General features: G+C 47.8%; 1 protein-coding gene across 1 annotated transcript; it reads right to left on the bottom strand.

Annotated features, from left to right (window-relative positions):
- Positions 1-4,732: 4,732 nt before the first annotated feature.
- On the bottom strand, positions 4,733-13,551 carry BIRC7 (baculoviral IAP repeat containing 7). The gene is made up of 8 exons (XM_068150390.1): positions 13,415-13,551; positions 10,639-11,167; positions 8,983-9,082; positions 8,556-8,637; positions 8,417-8,462; positions 7,334-7,525; positions 6,316-6,396; positions 4,733-5,809 (listed from the first exon to the last, which is right to left on the bottom strand). The coding sequence occupies exons 2-8, from the start codon at positions 11,156-11,158 to the stop codon at positions 5,607-5,609; spliced, it is 1,224 nt and encodes a 407-aa protein (XP_068006491.1). The 5' UTR covers positions 11,159-11,167; positions 13,415-13,551; the 3' UTR covers positions 4,733-5,606.
- Positions 13,552-14,329: the final 778 nt, after the last annotated feature.

Below are 14,329 nucleotides of genomic sequence, written 5' to 3'. Positions count from 1 at the left end.
TCTTGGGGGGGGAGGCGATCGGTAGGGGAAAAGGGGGATGGGAGGAAGGGATTAAAAACTATTTGAACCTGTAGCTATTAGTGTGAGGAGTTAAGCAGGCAGAAACCTCTGGTTTTTATAGAGATATTAAAAGTGTGTATTCATTTGTAGCTTAAAAAGGATTTTAAAATAAAAACCCTGTGTCCACTCCATTCTAAAAAGTGTTTTAGAAGATCAAGACCCGTGCTGCCATGGGCCCGGCGCGTTTCTTAGCGAGCTAAGAAGCCATGGAAGCCCTCGGTGCTATGGGACAGGAGCGGCGCGTTGCTACGGACTCCGCGGATGCGCTGTAGAGCGGCGTCTTGCCAGGGATTCGGCGCAGGGGTCTTAGCCTTCTCACGCCTGCGCTGTGGAGGCGGAGTAGGACGGACAGAAGTGGAGCAGAAGGGTACCGACCTCACCCGAGCCGGGAGGAGCCGAAGGGAGCCGAGCCACAAGTAGCCGTGTTTGACAGAGCTGAAGTGCACGCAGCCGACCCCAAAAGGGTCTGGAAGCCTCTAAAGGGGGTCTGCGCGTATCAAAAAGTGTTTGGGGGGGCATCAAAAGGGGTCTGGAGGCCTCTGGATATTCCCTTCGGGGATCCTGGGTGGTTCTCTGGAGGGTCCTGAAGGAGTTTTGGGGAAGTGTCTTGGGGAGGATTAGGGCTCTCTGGGGTCCACAGAGCGTCTGGGTTCTTCTGTGAGGTCGCGGGGTGTTTGTGGAGTTTCGGGCTTTGGGGACCCCCAGGATTCACAGGTGCCCTCACCCTGTTTTTTGATGTGCTCGCATGCCTGGGACCCCCAACCATGCCCCACCCCCGGCAGGTGAAGGGAGTCTCGGAGCATCTAGAGGGGTTTTGAGGGTATCAAAGGGGTTGTGAGGGCATCTAAAGAAGGTTCGTGACCATCTAGAGGGTGTCGGGGGTACCGAGGGGGGGGTTGAAAGCATCTAAATTGGTCTGGGAGCATCCACAAGCATCGCGGGGAAGCAGCCGCCACAGCGCCGCCCCCTGCCCGCGGAGGCGCCCCGGGCACGCCGGCACCGCTCTAGGCGATGCGCTTTAGCCTCCGGCCGCTGAGCGGAGGAGCCGCGGAAAGGGCGGAGATGAGCGGGGCTGGCCCGTCCCTTAGCGGGCGAGTGTTGGGGTGGGAACGGGAAGCCAGCCTTGTGGGGGCGAGGGGTTTGCGAGGCGATTTGGTTCCCCCGAGGGTGCCAGTCAAACGCACCCCTCAGCGAAGAGGACTGCTCTCTGTTCCTCTCCGGTGGCAGCTGGATGCCATCGCTGCCCGGCCCACTCTGAATGGAGTGGCAGGGTCTGTCCTTGGGCGGGGAGAGGCTCTCTTGTTGACAGTGGGGCGGCGGAGACACGGGGAGGTGGAGGAGACGAGGGGAGGGAAGGACTCCCCACTTTCTTTACCTCTCTCCCTCCCCCCCACTTCCGCTCTGCAGCATGCTGTCACGGCGCTGACATACTCGGCTTTGGGCGGCGAAGGTCACTGTAGAGCAGGACTGGCCGCTGGGAGGCTGCACTGCAGGCGACTCGTGTCGGCAGAGGGTGGATGGAAGGTGTTGCTGCAGCCGCGGAGGGATGGCAGCCCAGCGCACCGAGCCAAACCTGCTGCTGCAGATTCCTAACTAACCTAACTCGATTGGGCTTCTTCCAGCCTGTCAGGTTAAGGCAAGCGATAGAATGCAATAAAGCACTTGGAAAACAAAGTCTTGCAGGGGGAAGTAACTTTCCCCCCCGCCTCCTTGGGACTATTTCTCCTTTTGTCCTTACAGTCGAGTAAGGGGGGGGGGGGGGGAAAACACCCACACAAGTATGATTTCATTCATTGAAGAGGTTTAGAGGTTGTCACAGTAACAGCAGCCAGCAACTAAGCACCAAAGAGCTGCTCACTTCCTCTTCTCCTTTCTCCCTGGTGGGACAGTGAGCAGAATCAAAACTCATGCATTAAAATAAGAACAATAAACTAAAAGAATATTAACAGAAGAAAAATAAAGCAAAAGGGCTTTGGGGGGCATCTAAAAGGCTCTGCGTGCATTTTAAACGGGTCTGGGGATATCAGGTGGTCTTCTGGGGACATTACAGCAGTCTGGGAGGATTTAAAGTGGGTCTGGGGACACCTAAAGGACATCTGGGGGCATGGAGGGGGGGGGGTCTTGGACCCTCTTAAGGGCCCAGTATGAGCCAGCAGTGTGCCCAGGTGGCCAAGAGGGCAAATGGCATCCAGGCCTGCATTAGGAATAGTGTGGCCAGCAGGAGCAGGGAAGTCATTCTGCCCCTGTACTCTGCAGTGGTTAGGCCACATCTTGAGCACTGTGTCCAGTTCTGGGCCCCTCAGTTTAAGAAGGACATCAAAACACTTGAACGTGCCCAGAGAAGGGCAACAAGGCTGGGGAGAGGCCTTGAACACAGCCCTATGAGGAGAGGCTGAGGGAGCTGGGATTGTTTAGCCTGGAGAAGAGGAGGCTCAGGGGTGACCTCATTGCTCTCTACAACTACCTGAAAGGTGGTTGTAGCCAGGAAGGGGTTGGTCTCTTCTCCCAGGCAACCAGCACCAGAACAAGGGGACACAGTCTCAAGCTGCACCAGGGGAGGTTTAGACTCGTGAGGAGGAAGTTCTTCGCCGAGCGAGTCATTCGTCATTGGAATGTGCTGCCCAGGGAGGTGGTGGAGTCGCCGTCCCTGGAGGCATTCAAGAGGGGACTGGATGTGGCACTTGGTGCCATGGTCTAGTCATGAGGTCTGTGTTGATAGGTTGGCCTTGATGATCCTCGAGGTCCTTTCCAACCTAAGTTATACTGTGGGTCTGTGGGCATCAAAAGGGGAGTTGTGGGTAGGAGAGGATCCTGGGGCCTCTGGATTTTCCTTTGGACTGAAACACTGGAGGCAGGAGTGGAAGAACTCCTTTGGGATTGGTTCCCTTATCCCCTCCCACCTTTACTGGCCAGGATACTTCAAAGGAGACTTCTACTTAAAAGAAAAAAAATTAATCCCATTTTTATCTCCTCAAAACAACCACAGAAAGCAAAGCAGAACTACTTTGTTCCAGGTGGACTTCTTCCCAAACAGTTTGCTGAATATCAAGAGCATGAATTAGCAAAGTGTTCTGATTAAACAGCTGCAAGTTTAAGAGGCAATGCTTCAGCTGAGCAGCATTCATTCATCTTTACTGCTGGCTACAGAAGTACATCTGCTTTTACTGCTGCATCTACACACCAAAGCTCATCACTGCAGTTTCAAGGAGCTGATTTAGTCCAACAGAGAGGACCCCTAAAGCTTTTTCAAGTTCATAGTATCATAGTACCAGTCAGGGTTGGAAGGGACCACAAGGATCATCTAGTTCCAACCCCCCTGCCATGGGCAGGGACACCCCACACTAGATCAGGCTGGACAGAGCCTCATCCAGCCTGGGCTTAAACACCTCCAGGGATGGGGCCTCAACCACCTCCCTGGACAACCCATTCCAGGGCTTCACCACTCTCATGGGGAAGAACTTCCTCCTCACCTCCAGCCTGAATCTCCCCACCTCCAGCTTCATTCCATTCCCCCTAGTCCTATCACTACCTGAGATCCTGAGAAGTCCTTCCCCAGCCTTCCTGTAGGCCCCCTTCAGATACTGGAAGGCCACAATTAGGTCTCCTCAGAGCCTTCTCTTCTGCAGACTGAACAGCCCCAACTCCTTCAGTCTGTCCTCACAGGAGAGGTGCTCCAACCCTCTGCTCATCCTCGTGGCCCTTCTCTGGACACCTTCCAGCACCTGCAGATCCCTCTTGTAATAGGGGCTCCAGAACTGGAGCAGTACTCCAGGTGGGGTCTCACCAGAGCTGAGTAGAGGGGGAGAATCACCTCCCTTGCCCTGCTGGCCACACTTCTCCTGCTGCAGCCCAGGATCTGATTGGCTTTGTGGGCTGCAAGTGCACACTGAGAGCTCCTGTTGAGCTTTTTGTCCACCAGCACCCCCAAGTCTCTCTCTTCAGGGCTGCTTTCCAGCCAGTCCCTGCCCAGCCTGTATTTGTGCCTGGGATTGCCTCGACCCAGATGCAGGACCCTGCACTTGCTCTTATTGAGCCTCACGAGGTTGGCCTGTGCCCACCTCTCCAGCCTGTCAAGGTCCCTCTGGATGGCCTCCCTTCCCTCCAGCCTGTCTGCTGCACCACACAGCTTGGTGTCATCAGCAAACTTGCTGAGGGTGCACTCAGTGCCACTGTCCATGTCACCCACAAAGATGCTGAACAAGCCTGGTCCCAGGACTGATCCCTGAGGGACTCTGCTTGTCCCTGGCCTCCACTGGGACATGGAGCCATTGACAGCCACTCTTTGGGTGTGGCCATCAAGCCAGTTCCTTATCCATCCAGTGGTCACCCATCAAACCCATGTGTCACCAGCCTGGAGACCAGGATGTGGTGTGGGACAGTGTTGAAGGCTTTGCTCAGGTCCAGGTAAACAACTGCAGTTGCTCTCCCCTCAGCTATTAATTTCATCACCTGCTCATAGAAGGCCACCAGGTTGGTCAGGCAGGATTTGCCCTTGGCAAAGCCACGCTGACTGTTCCCAATCACCTCTTCCTAACCAAGTTTTATGCAGCTCCAGGTGCTAAAGGACACAGATCTAAACATCTGAGGGTACCACCTGCCCCCAGACAGGAGTTCTACTAAAGTCAGCTACTCATACCCCTGTAAGAGAAACAAAATGTGTTTTATTCAGTGAAAAGGAACACTTTATGTATAAAAAAAACCATTTCCCCCCCTTGCAGTTCACAGGCTGTAGTACTAGCTACATTGTTTTTGCTACATCATAGAATGTTCCCATTTTAAATAAGAATCATCAGTTTAAGCCAGCAAACAGAAGTCCTAAAAGGCAAGTTTCTACAGTTGTCTTCTAGCAGGGCAGTACACAACAGCCAGGAAAAAGGCACTGTAAGAAGCTCCCATGAGATCATCTAATAACCCCAACCTTCCACCTTGTCTAGAGAGGTCAGCTGAGAGTAGAGATTGGAGAGTCTAGAACAGGCCAGGTTGTTTACTTAAATGGATCTGAGTATTACTGAAGCATTCCATCAGCTTTTGAAAACTCAAAAAGGAGAGGAGGAAGACAGCCAAGAGCTCAGAAGCAGCAGCTAGATTCTCCTTCCCCACAAAGCACTGCTGCTGAGTTATTTCCACAGGAGTCTTTGTATAAGCAAACTCCCATCTTGACTCAGACTCGCTGAAGGAAGCCACCAACCCCAGCATAACCATCTTGGAACAACTGCTAAATGAGGAAAAACAGCCACCCCACTGAAAACAGCCCTTGGTCTCAGCACAGGGCAGGGATTCTTTTGAGAACAAGAATTTAGAGAAGGAGCATCTGTCAAGAAGAGTATCATCTTAGAGGACAAGGAAACTTGCAGAGTTTTCTGGAGCACTCCTACAGCAAGGGTACAGCAAAGCAGCAACTGTGCATAGGAGGCACACTTAGTAAGGTTTCACACTTCAGCTTGTTCCAGCAAACTGTTCACTTATTTTCTTCTTCTGATGTGTTATGAGTGAGTTGTAGAGAGCATCTTTCCCTTTAGGGACCTCATTGTCCAGGAGATGATGGTTTAAGACATGAAAGTCCTCACACTCCCCTGGATGACAGCTCTGCAGATGGGACACAATCTCAAATTGAGGGCACATTCTCCACAAGCTACCAGGTGGCCACAAGGGACAAACACAACAGACACATCTCTGTCCATGCACACTTTGCACATCTTTTCCTCTTGCAGGCGTCGGAGCTGTTCTTCTGTGCTCATCTGATACTCATCTTTACCAAAAAAAGGAGGGGGGGAAACAAAAAAAAAGCCCAAACTTAGTGTTGAAACAGCTCCAGAGTGCCAGCCCTGTCATTTTAGGAAGTCACAATGCAACTCACTCATCATTTTGTTCAGAGCCTGAATGAAGATGGCAAAAGTACCTCACAGGCAAATTTCATTTAAGCTGAAAACCTACAGCTGCTCTAGACTCCAGCTTATCTCCAAGATTCAGCATATCTACACATGCTGGACTCAGCAGGGAGAGAGATCAGCATCTTTTTACTTTAGTAAGTCAATTATCCTGATAAATCAGGATAATTTTTTATGTATAACAAATCTGCTTCACAGTGAAGCAGATTTGTTACACAGAATCCTGCATCAGGGGTCTCTGTGTTTGGTTACCATTCAAGTCAGCACACGTTCCCCTTCACAATGAAAGGATGAGTGACTACAGTGCCACTGCTATCATCACTATAAAATTCATCCCAGTTTCCCAGCCAGGGTAAGCCCACTGTACCTGATTCCTTTAGCTGCACAGGTTGCATTTCTTCTCCTGCAACTGATGTTTCAGCCTCCCTCTGAACAGCACCTGTATAGCCTAAAAAAGATGACGGCATTAAATCCTACCCCTTCCCTCCCTCTCCAGACACTGCTGTTTTAAAAGAGGAAACATCCTGGGTTTCAGTAGCCCTAAACACCTCCACCCTGCTATTAACTTCACACACTCAGCTTAGTAAAGTTGATGTTCTCTGTGGTGCTTTAGTCATTATTCTAACCTCCCCACCAAGACATGTCCACATCACATTGTCTTGTCTGCAAAGCTGGCTTATCTATCAGGCAGCAGAAGCTATCAGCTGCTGCTGATATCATTCCTGCTCCTGCGCTACTATTTAATCACACTTTCAGGTTTGTGGAATTCCACCTCACCCCCCACCCCCCCCCTCCTTCTTAGCTAAAGATGGCAGACTGATATGTAGAGAGGAACTTTGGAAAGCAGGCTTGCTCCTAAAAAGCCTGTGGGGAGCTGCCTCTTCCAGTAAACCTCACAAAACAAATAACACAAGACAGGTACAGATAAGTTAAGGAGCATATATATGATCCAAGCAGACAGGAAATATGGCTATTTCTGATCAAGCCATTGATTTGGTTTTAGCTAGGCTTGGAGCACTCCTCCATCCTAGAAGCTTTGCTTCAGACAATTGCCTCTGTCTGCATCAGATGTGAATGTGTGCACAAGCCTCCACACCACACAGCTGTCTGTTACTGCAGGTCTGAAGGCAGCAGAAAATATGGAGGGTATCTACACCATAGCCTACTGGAGGCAGACAATTACTGACACCCCAGTAGCTACAGTTCCTTCAGGTTTCTGTAAAGCAGAACTTCATCCTTCAGCCTCTCAAAGAAAGGCAGGCTTGGGTATATCATTAATTACGACCTAGGAAAAGAGAAGGCAGGCCCACAACTCTCAGTGCTCAAGATGAAGTGAATAAGAGTTCAACCATTCACCAAGAAGTGAGTGTGAGAGTCTGGCCTACCTCTGCTTTCCTCTGGTTGAAGCAGATCAGAAATCAGCTCAGACTCAGAGAGGTAGAAAGTCCCAGTCAGCAAATATTTGTTAGCTATCATCTTAAACACCAAGACAGGCTCAAAGCCCATCTGCAGGACATTCTGCACTACGTCAGACACATCCTGAGGAAGCTCTTGCAATTCCAAGTTCCCTGGAGGATCTGTAAAGCAGTGAGCAGATACTTTACCAAAAAGGTGGAACATTGAGCCAAAAAGTAGGCCACTCCCTGAAGCTGTTATATATTAAATGCTATTCATGTATTCTAGAACATTCCTCAAGCTGTCCACATAATTAGATCAACATCCAGATGTATAGTTTTCAATTTCCACAAGTCAAAAGCAATTTCATAGCAACCAAGAGACTGATTTTGAACAGTCTACTCTATTGTATCAGTGAATTCAGTCTCCCAAGTTTGGCTTCAGTCCAGAATCCTTATCTATTTTTCTACATCCCAGAACAGAAGTCTCAGAGTCCTTTTAACCAAGATCAAGTGGAACATCCCAATTGAAGTCTCTCCTACCTCAATCTAGCTCAACCATTTATCAGTAAAGACAGAAGTGAGAAATTCAGCTTTGGGCTTCCTTAAACTCATCCTGTTGGACAGGCTCTTCAAGAGAGCGAGAAGAATCAGTTTTCCACAGTTATGGGAGCCAATTTCAACTACTTAAGTTCCAGGAACCACAGATGAATGGGAATAGATCACCAGGATCCCCCCTTTGGTGAATAAGTAGGGCTTGTAGCTACAGTTTAAAACGCTGTGGTGTGAAAGACTCCAGACAGAGAATCAAAAGCACAGACAAGTCAAAGGAAGGTTAGCCGAGCACCCAAAAGTCAGTTATCCAGGCTGGCTAAGCATCTCTGGTCTTAGAGGTCTCACAAGAGCAAGCAATTTTGCTTCTTGTGCTAGAGACCATTTTCCATAAATAAAGTGCAACAGCTTTGAGAACATCAAAACATCACACACATCTACAGGAGATGAGCTGGGGAAGGGCACAAGAACTAAGGCTACAGCACTTTGAACAGAAGACAACACACCAGTTACATCACTGACCTTGGGAAGCAGAGGAGTCATGTTCAGTCTGATCCCAGGGATCTCTCTGAAAACACCCCAAGAGTTAGAAAGAGAAACATGTTCACAACTCCCTGTATCTACCAAACCCCCACCCACTTCACACAAAGTAGGAACTCACTGGAGACAGCAAGGTACTGGAAAAGGAATCCTGAACACTGTTCACATATTCACTTCCTCTTGCCTGCAACAAGAACTCACATCTGTGAACAGAAAGATTTATAGGTAGATAAGTACAGGATCTCAGAGGTGAGAGCAGCAGTAGCAGTTTGAACTTCAGAAGCAAATGGTGCTATTGGGTTATGAGAAGCTCATTACAGAGGGAGTATCATGGTCTTCCCCCCCCACTTCCAGGAAGGGTAACAGTAACAGGCTCATGATTTTCCCCCACCTTAATGCAATCTTCATGTTTGGCCCAAGAGAAGAGGAGGAAGAGATCACAGAAGATGTGACAACAGGACAGTTTTGGTTGGGAGAGACCTTGAAGATGGAGTCCAACCACAACCTAACTCTACCTAGTGTGGTACTGTCAGCCAAGATTGACTTACTCTGGATACCATTTGGCATGTTCCCTCCAAGGATCATCTCCAAAAGACCAGCTCCTCACTCCTCCATCACAGTGAAAACACCTCACTACATCATCTTGTCCTGAAAGAGACATCAGAAGATTATTTGACATCTGAGACACTTCCAATTATGCTCTGCTAGCCCCAGAGGAGAACCTGGGGAGAGATTCAGCACAAACCACAGGCAACTGGATGAGCACATGACAACTGCCCAATGTTGTGCAAGCTGTGTAGGGGCAGGAAATCTAATGAGTTTGAACTCCCAGAGCTGCAGCTGGCTGAGATGATTCCAGAGCTGGGTCACAAGCTAACAAGCAGCACACGAGCACCATAGCTCCCATGTAAGCATACACCTAGCCCTTCTTGCCTGCTTTTAAAGCAATTAATTATACCCATTAAAATTGGTTTCTGCTGTGAAAACATTGTTTCCAGCAGCAGTAAAATGATGTACTCAGCTTCTGTCTCCCAGGTATAAGAATTTGCCATGACATGGTCCCACACCACTCCTCTGCTGCTGTGCTACTCTTGACAAGTCACAGAGGAAAAAAAGCCAAACATTTAAGATCTACCTACAAACACCCTGTCCTAAGGGCAAAGAAATCATGTCAGTAAAGGCTGCCAGTGAGTTTGGGTCACAGATCTTCCAACTGCTTGTGTTAGAGAAGTGATGGATTAACTCAGTTCCAGAGTTGTTCTGCTCAAGGGAACACAGGAAAGCACTACGTCAGACTGCTGCTGCCTAATGAGTCCCCAAAGTCTGTGCTGGGCTCTCAAACAGCTGCTCTGCAAGTGATCAATCAAATCCAACACAAACCACAAAGGTTTTCAGCTGCAGACACAGAGCAGCCATCCAGTATTTGAAGGGGGCTACAAGAGAGGGACTTGTTACAGAGGCATGTAGTGACAGGACAAGGGGTAATGGCTTCAAACTAGAAGATGGATTTAGATAACACAGTAGGAAGATATTTCTTCCCTGTGAGGGAAGGCTGCCCATTGAAGTTGTGGAGGTTCCAAGACTGGAAGTGTTCACAGCCACATTAGATGGGTCCTTGAGCAGCCTGCTCTAGTAAGTGTCCCAACTCCCCTGCTGTTAGTAGGGACTAGATGTTCTTTAAGGTCCCTTCCAACCCAAACTACTCTATTACTCTATGATCCTATGTAGTTGCATACATGCATAAGAAATGCTGCCTGCTTTCCTCAAAAAGCATCTTTTTCATTTCTATATTACAAAACTAAGGTACTTACAGCAACAGGGCCCAGTGACAGCCAAATGAGTTATTTTTTAAGAAGGCTTGAGTGCAAGACAGAGCTTACACAAAACAGAGCATACCAAGCAAGTGCCTCACATCCTTTTAGAAGTGCAAGTAATAAATAGCCTCACTAGACCTTAAAGTACACACTTCCCTGCTAGTAAAACACCTGTTTAAAACACATCACTTTCCCACTCCTGCTGCTAAAGGCACAGACTCAGCAGTGGATTCCCCAGTACCCAAGCCAGAGTTAACATCAAAATGAATTCAACAGCACAGGCTGATGGAAGGATGTGGTTTCCAACTACTCCAGCATTTTTGCAAGCAATGAAAACAGAGGTACCTTCAAAGTTGAAGCAACAGTTAACCATTTGCCTGGAGTACCTACCTGTGTAATAGAATCCTGCTCTAGCCAGCTGCTCAGGAGGCATGTCTGTATATTGTGGCCAGTTCTGAAACGTTGACAGTCTCATCTCCTCTGTTGCCATCTCTGGGTATTCTGGTTCATTAGGCAGCGCTGTCTCTTCACTCTCTATGTCCTGTGAAAGACTGAGGAACTGCCCATCCACAGTGTCAGAGATTTCCTGAAGTGGAAGCATCTCTTGGTTTCCAACATCCTCACCACAAATGAATTTACAGGAAGGGAAGAACTTCAGGTGCTCTGCTATTGGGCAGTTACCAGGTGCCCAGTCCTTCAGGACACCACCACAGCAGAAACACTGCACATCATCTCCTGGACCCACAAAGAAAAAGCCAGCCTTGACCAAATCTCGTGGAGACATAGGTGAGGTGTCTGGCCACTGCTGAAATGTCCTCAGTCTTCTTGCTTCACTCCTCATGCTGCATTCAAAGAGCTGGCAGCAAGCAGCCCCAAGCTCGACCTCCTCTGCTGGTCTCATGTCCCCCATGTTCTTGTTCTGAAAGAGGGGGAGAGAACCCAGAGCAGTCAGCTGGATCGCTGTTGTCAGGCAGCACTCACCCTGTGGTATTTGTTCCTCATCCCCATGTGCATTCCAGAAAGCTCCTGGTCTTGACAAAGCTGAGCTCATTTCAGGATTGCAGCCCAGTCAGGGATCTGGTGCTTCTGTACTTTGCTGTTGAACTTTTGCTGAGTCCTCACTAGTGTCTGGAGGGAAGAGACCAGCACTTTCCAAGCCCCTCTCACAAACTACAGGAGGGATGCCTGCAGGAACAGACAGTGCAGGGGGAGGACAGATCCTGTGCATCCTCCCTTACTGAGCCAAACCAGCTTCCAGCATCTGCATGCTAAACCCCCAGCCATTTTGCTTAGTTTTTAAGGCAGTATTTTTAAGGTAGTGTTAAAAAGACTCTGCCTTTTTTTTCCCTTCCTTCTCCTAAAACCAGATTTAAGAAGATATGCCATAAAGCAGAGGACAGCCACATCCAAACAACTTCTCAGTATTCATTTTACAGTCAGGCACCACAAAGAAACAGGTTTTTCATAGCTTTACTGTAATAAATGGTTAATATATAGAAATAGCCCTAGGAAAGAAAGCTTCTCCAAGACACAGTCAAAGATAATTAGCTTTAGTTTCTATAGGGAGGTGTCCTTAAATCAAGGATAAGACACTTCCTGCCTATGCTAGTTCTGAGAATGAGTGAAATTAAAGAAACCAAGTCCCCAGTTCTCCAAGCCCTCATCCTACTTGAGGTAACAGCCCTTCCTTGTGCAACTAAGCTAAATTGCAACCAAGCTGCTGCTTCTAATACTTTCTGTATGGCTGGCACAAGCTTTCAAAAGGTCATGCAGTTACACAGTAGGGAATCAGGATCAATTTAACTAACCACTTTGAAAGAACTCTTCTGGAGTGAAGTCAGTACACAAAATGCTAGGTGCAATCAAATCCATTCTAAGTGCCCTGAAAATCCATTCCTCACCTAACCCAGCAGGTTGGTACATGCCAAAGATGATCAAACAATATATTAGTTGCCAGAGCTAAGCATTCTGAGCACAGACCCAAACCATCAGACAAGCAAATAGTGAATTTGAGGGGGGAATATACATGTACAATTCTACAAGGAGATGGTTGTACAGCTGGTACACCACATTACTAAGATCAGAGATAACTACTGCAGTGCACTCTTGAAAGGGCACACTGTAAAAAACAATCAAGAGGAGACCACCAGAACAGCAACTACTCTACAGTAAACACAGTTAAGAGGCACTCAGGCCAGGAGCATCTCTGAAGTACTCTTAGTTAAGTGCTACAGTACATTTAGAGGGGGAGAAAAAAACAACTTACAGGGTGTTTTAGTTGCAAGACCTATAGCCAGAGGTAACAAACCCATTCTTCATGGGCACTGCACACTTAGGGAGATTTTAAAAGCAACAGCAAGCTTGCTCAAGCACATGCCTCTCATGGTTAAAGGCACCAAGGGAGAGAAGGCCTATTAACAACTGGAAGTTTCTTCTACAGTCATAACCACAGAAACCAGAGTTGTAGGAAAAGGCAACTCCAGAGGTTTTACAGCTGTGCTTTAGTTCATACAGTAGCAATTCAAGAAGCATGTTGCCAGTGCAATGAAAAATCTAAACAGAAGTAAAACAAAAAGTAGCTCCTGACACCCAGCAGAATGCCAGCAAAGCAAACTTGGGAGCATACATTTCAGCCTTAGGAACAGATTCTGCTCTCAGGACACAGAAGAGCAACAAGACTTGCTTGTTGGTCACAGCACCATCACAACAGTGTTACCTTCACCTTGGGCCCTAACAAAACTAAAGTTATTATTTTTAAGCCATGAAAAACACTGTTTTCAAGCCCAAAGGCCACCAAATTACCTTGCGCTCAGGGAACATACAACAAAGCAAACTTCACAGCAAAACACAAAGAGAAAAAACCCCAAACCAACAGGTTTCCACCCAAAAGCTTAACACAAATCAAACTGCCTTTAAATAAGATGTGCAGGTACACAAGTATATTTACCTTACTTACAAAGGATCCCAATTTGGTTTCCCTGCATTAAAGGCATATATATACACTATATAGAAGATGCATTAACCTGACTAACACACCTCTAAGTCAAACCCATGTTTGAAATGGTTACCCCACCACAAGCCCCTACTTAAGGCCCACACAGTAACAACCTTCCAAAGTAACATCAACCATTTGCTAGAATTAATAAAGACTAAGATGTAAACTTACCTGCTTAAAAAGAAGGTATATATATATATATACACACACTCACAAACTCTTCCAAGAATAAAACTCCCAAACCTCCAAGTTTCCAACTACCCAGTGTGCTTACAGGCACCTCAGAGCTGCCTCTCAGCAAAGGCAAAATCCTTTCATGGAGAAAGCAATCCCAGCTGCCACAGGGGCCATTTATACAGTTTCATTCCCCCCAGCTGGCTGGCTTTGTGCTGAAATTCTCTACTGGCCACACACCCCATTTCACCTTGATAAGCAGGTGTGAGCAGGGAAGGAGACTGCTCAACTCTCTTGCTGTGGCTCAGGGTTAACAGCATTTCTGTGCTTTACAACTTGCTCTCACCCGTGGTTTGCACCTTACAATATTTAAGAGAATGTACCTTAGAATGGGCTGCCTGAGGAGGTGGTGGAGTCACCATCATTGGAGGTGTTCAAGAGGAGACTTGATAGGGTGCTTGGTTGCATGGTTTAGTTGATTAGGTGGTGTAGGATGATAGGTTGGATGTGATGATTTTGAAGATCTCTTCCAACCTGGTTTATTCTATTCTACTAGAAAATTAACAGATAAATAGCAACAAGCTTTTACTCAGGGCATCTGGAACAGGTTGCATTGCCTATTCTTTGGGAGTAAATGATCTTTTGCACCATCACATCTTCACTATTTGAATTCCTTTAATCCCTTTGCCATCCTGCGGTCATAATTCAGGGTGATGCTGGAACCCTGGAGCAGGCTGCCTAGAAAACTTGGGGAATTGCCTCTGGAGAGATTCCAAACCCACCTGGCCATTGGGATCCTGGGCAAGCTGCTGTGGGTGCACCAGCTTTGGTAAAGGGGCTGGACTAGATGGTCCTGTGATCCACACAGATGAGGCAACATTCAGAATGACATTAACTCAGGATATTCTTGGA

Source organism: Melanerpes formicivorus, unplaced genomic scaffold (genome assembly GCF_026170545.1).
Source record: "Melanerpes formicivorus ecotype bairdi unplaced genomic scaffold, bMelFor1.0.p_v2 SCAF_19, whole genome shotgun sequence".
Lineage (NCBI taxonomy): Eukaryota > Metazoa > Chordata > Aves > Piciformes > Picidae > Melanerpes > Melanerpes formicivorus.
Note: the sequence above shows the minus strand (reverse complement) of the source record. Positions and strands in the feature narration are given on the sequence as shown.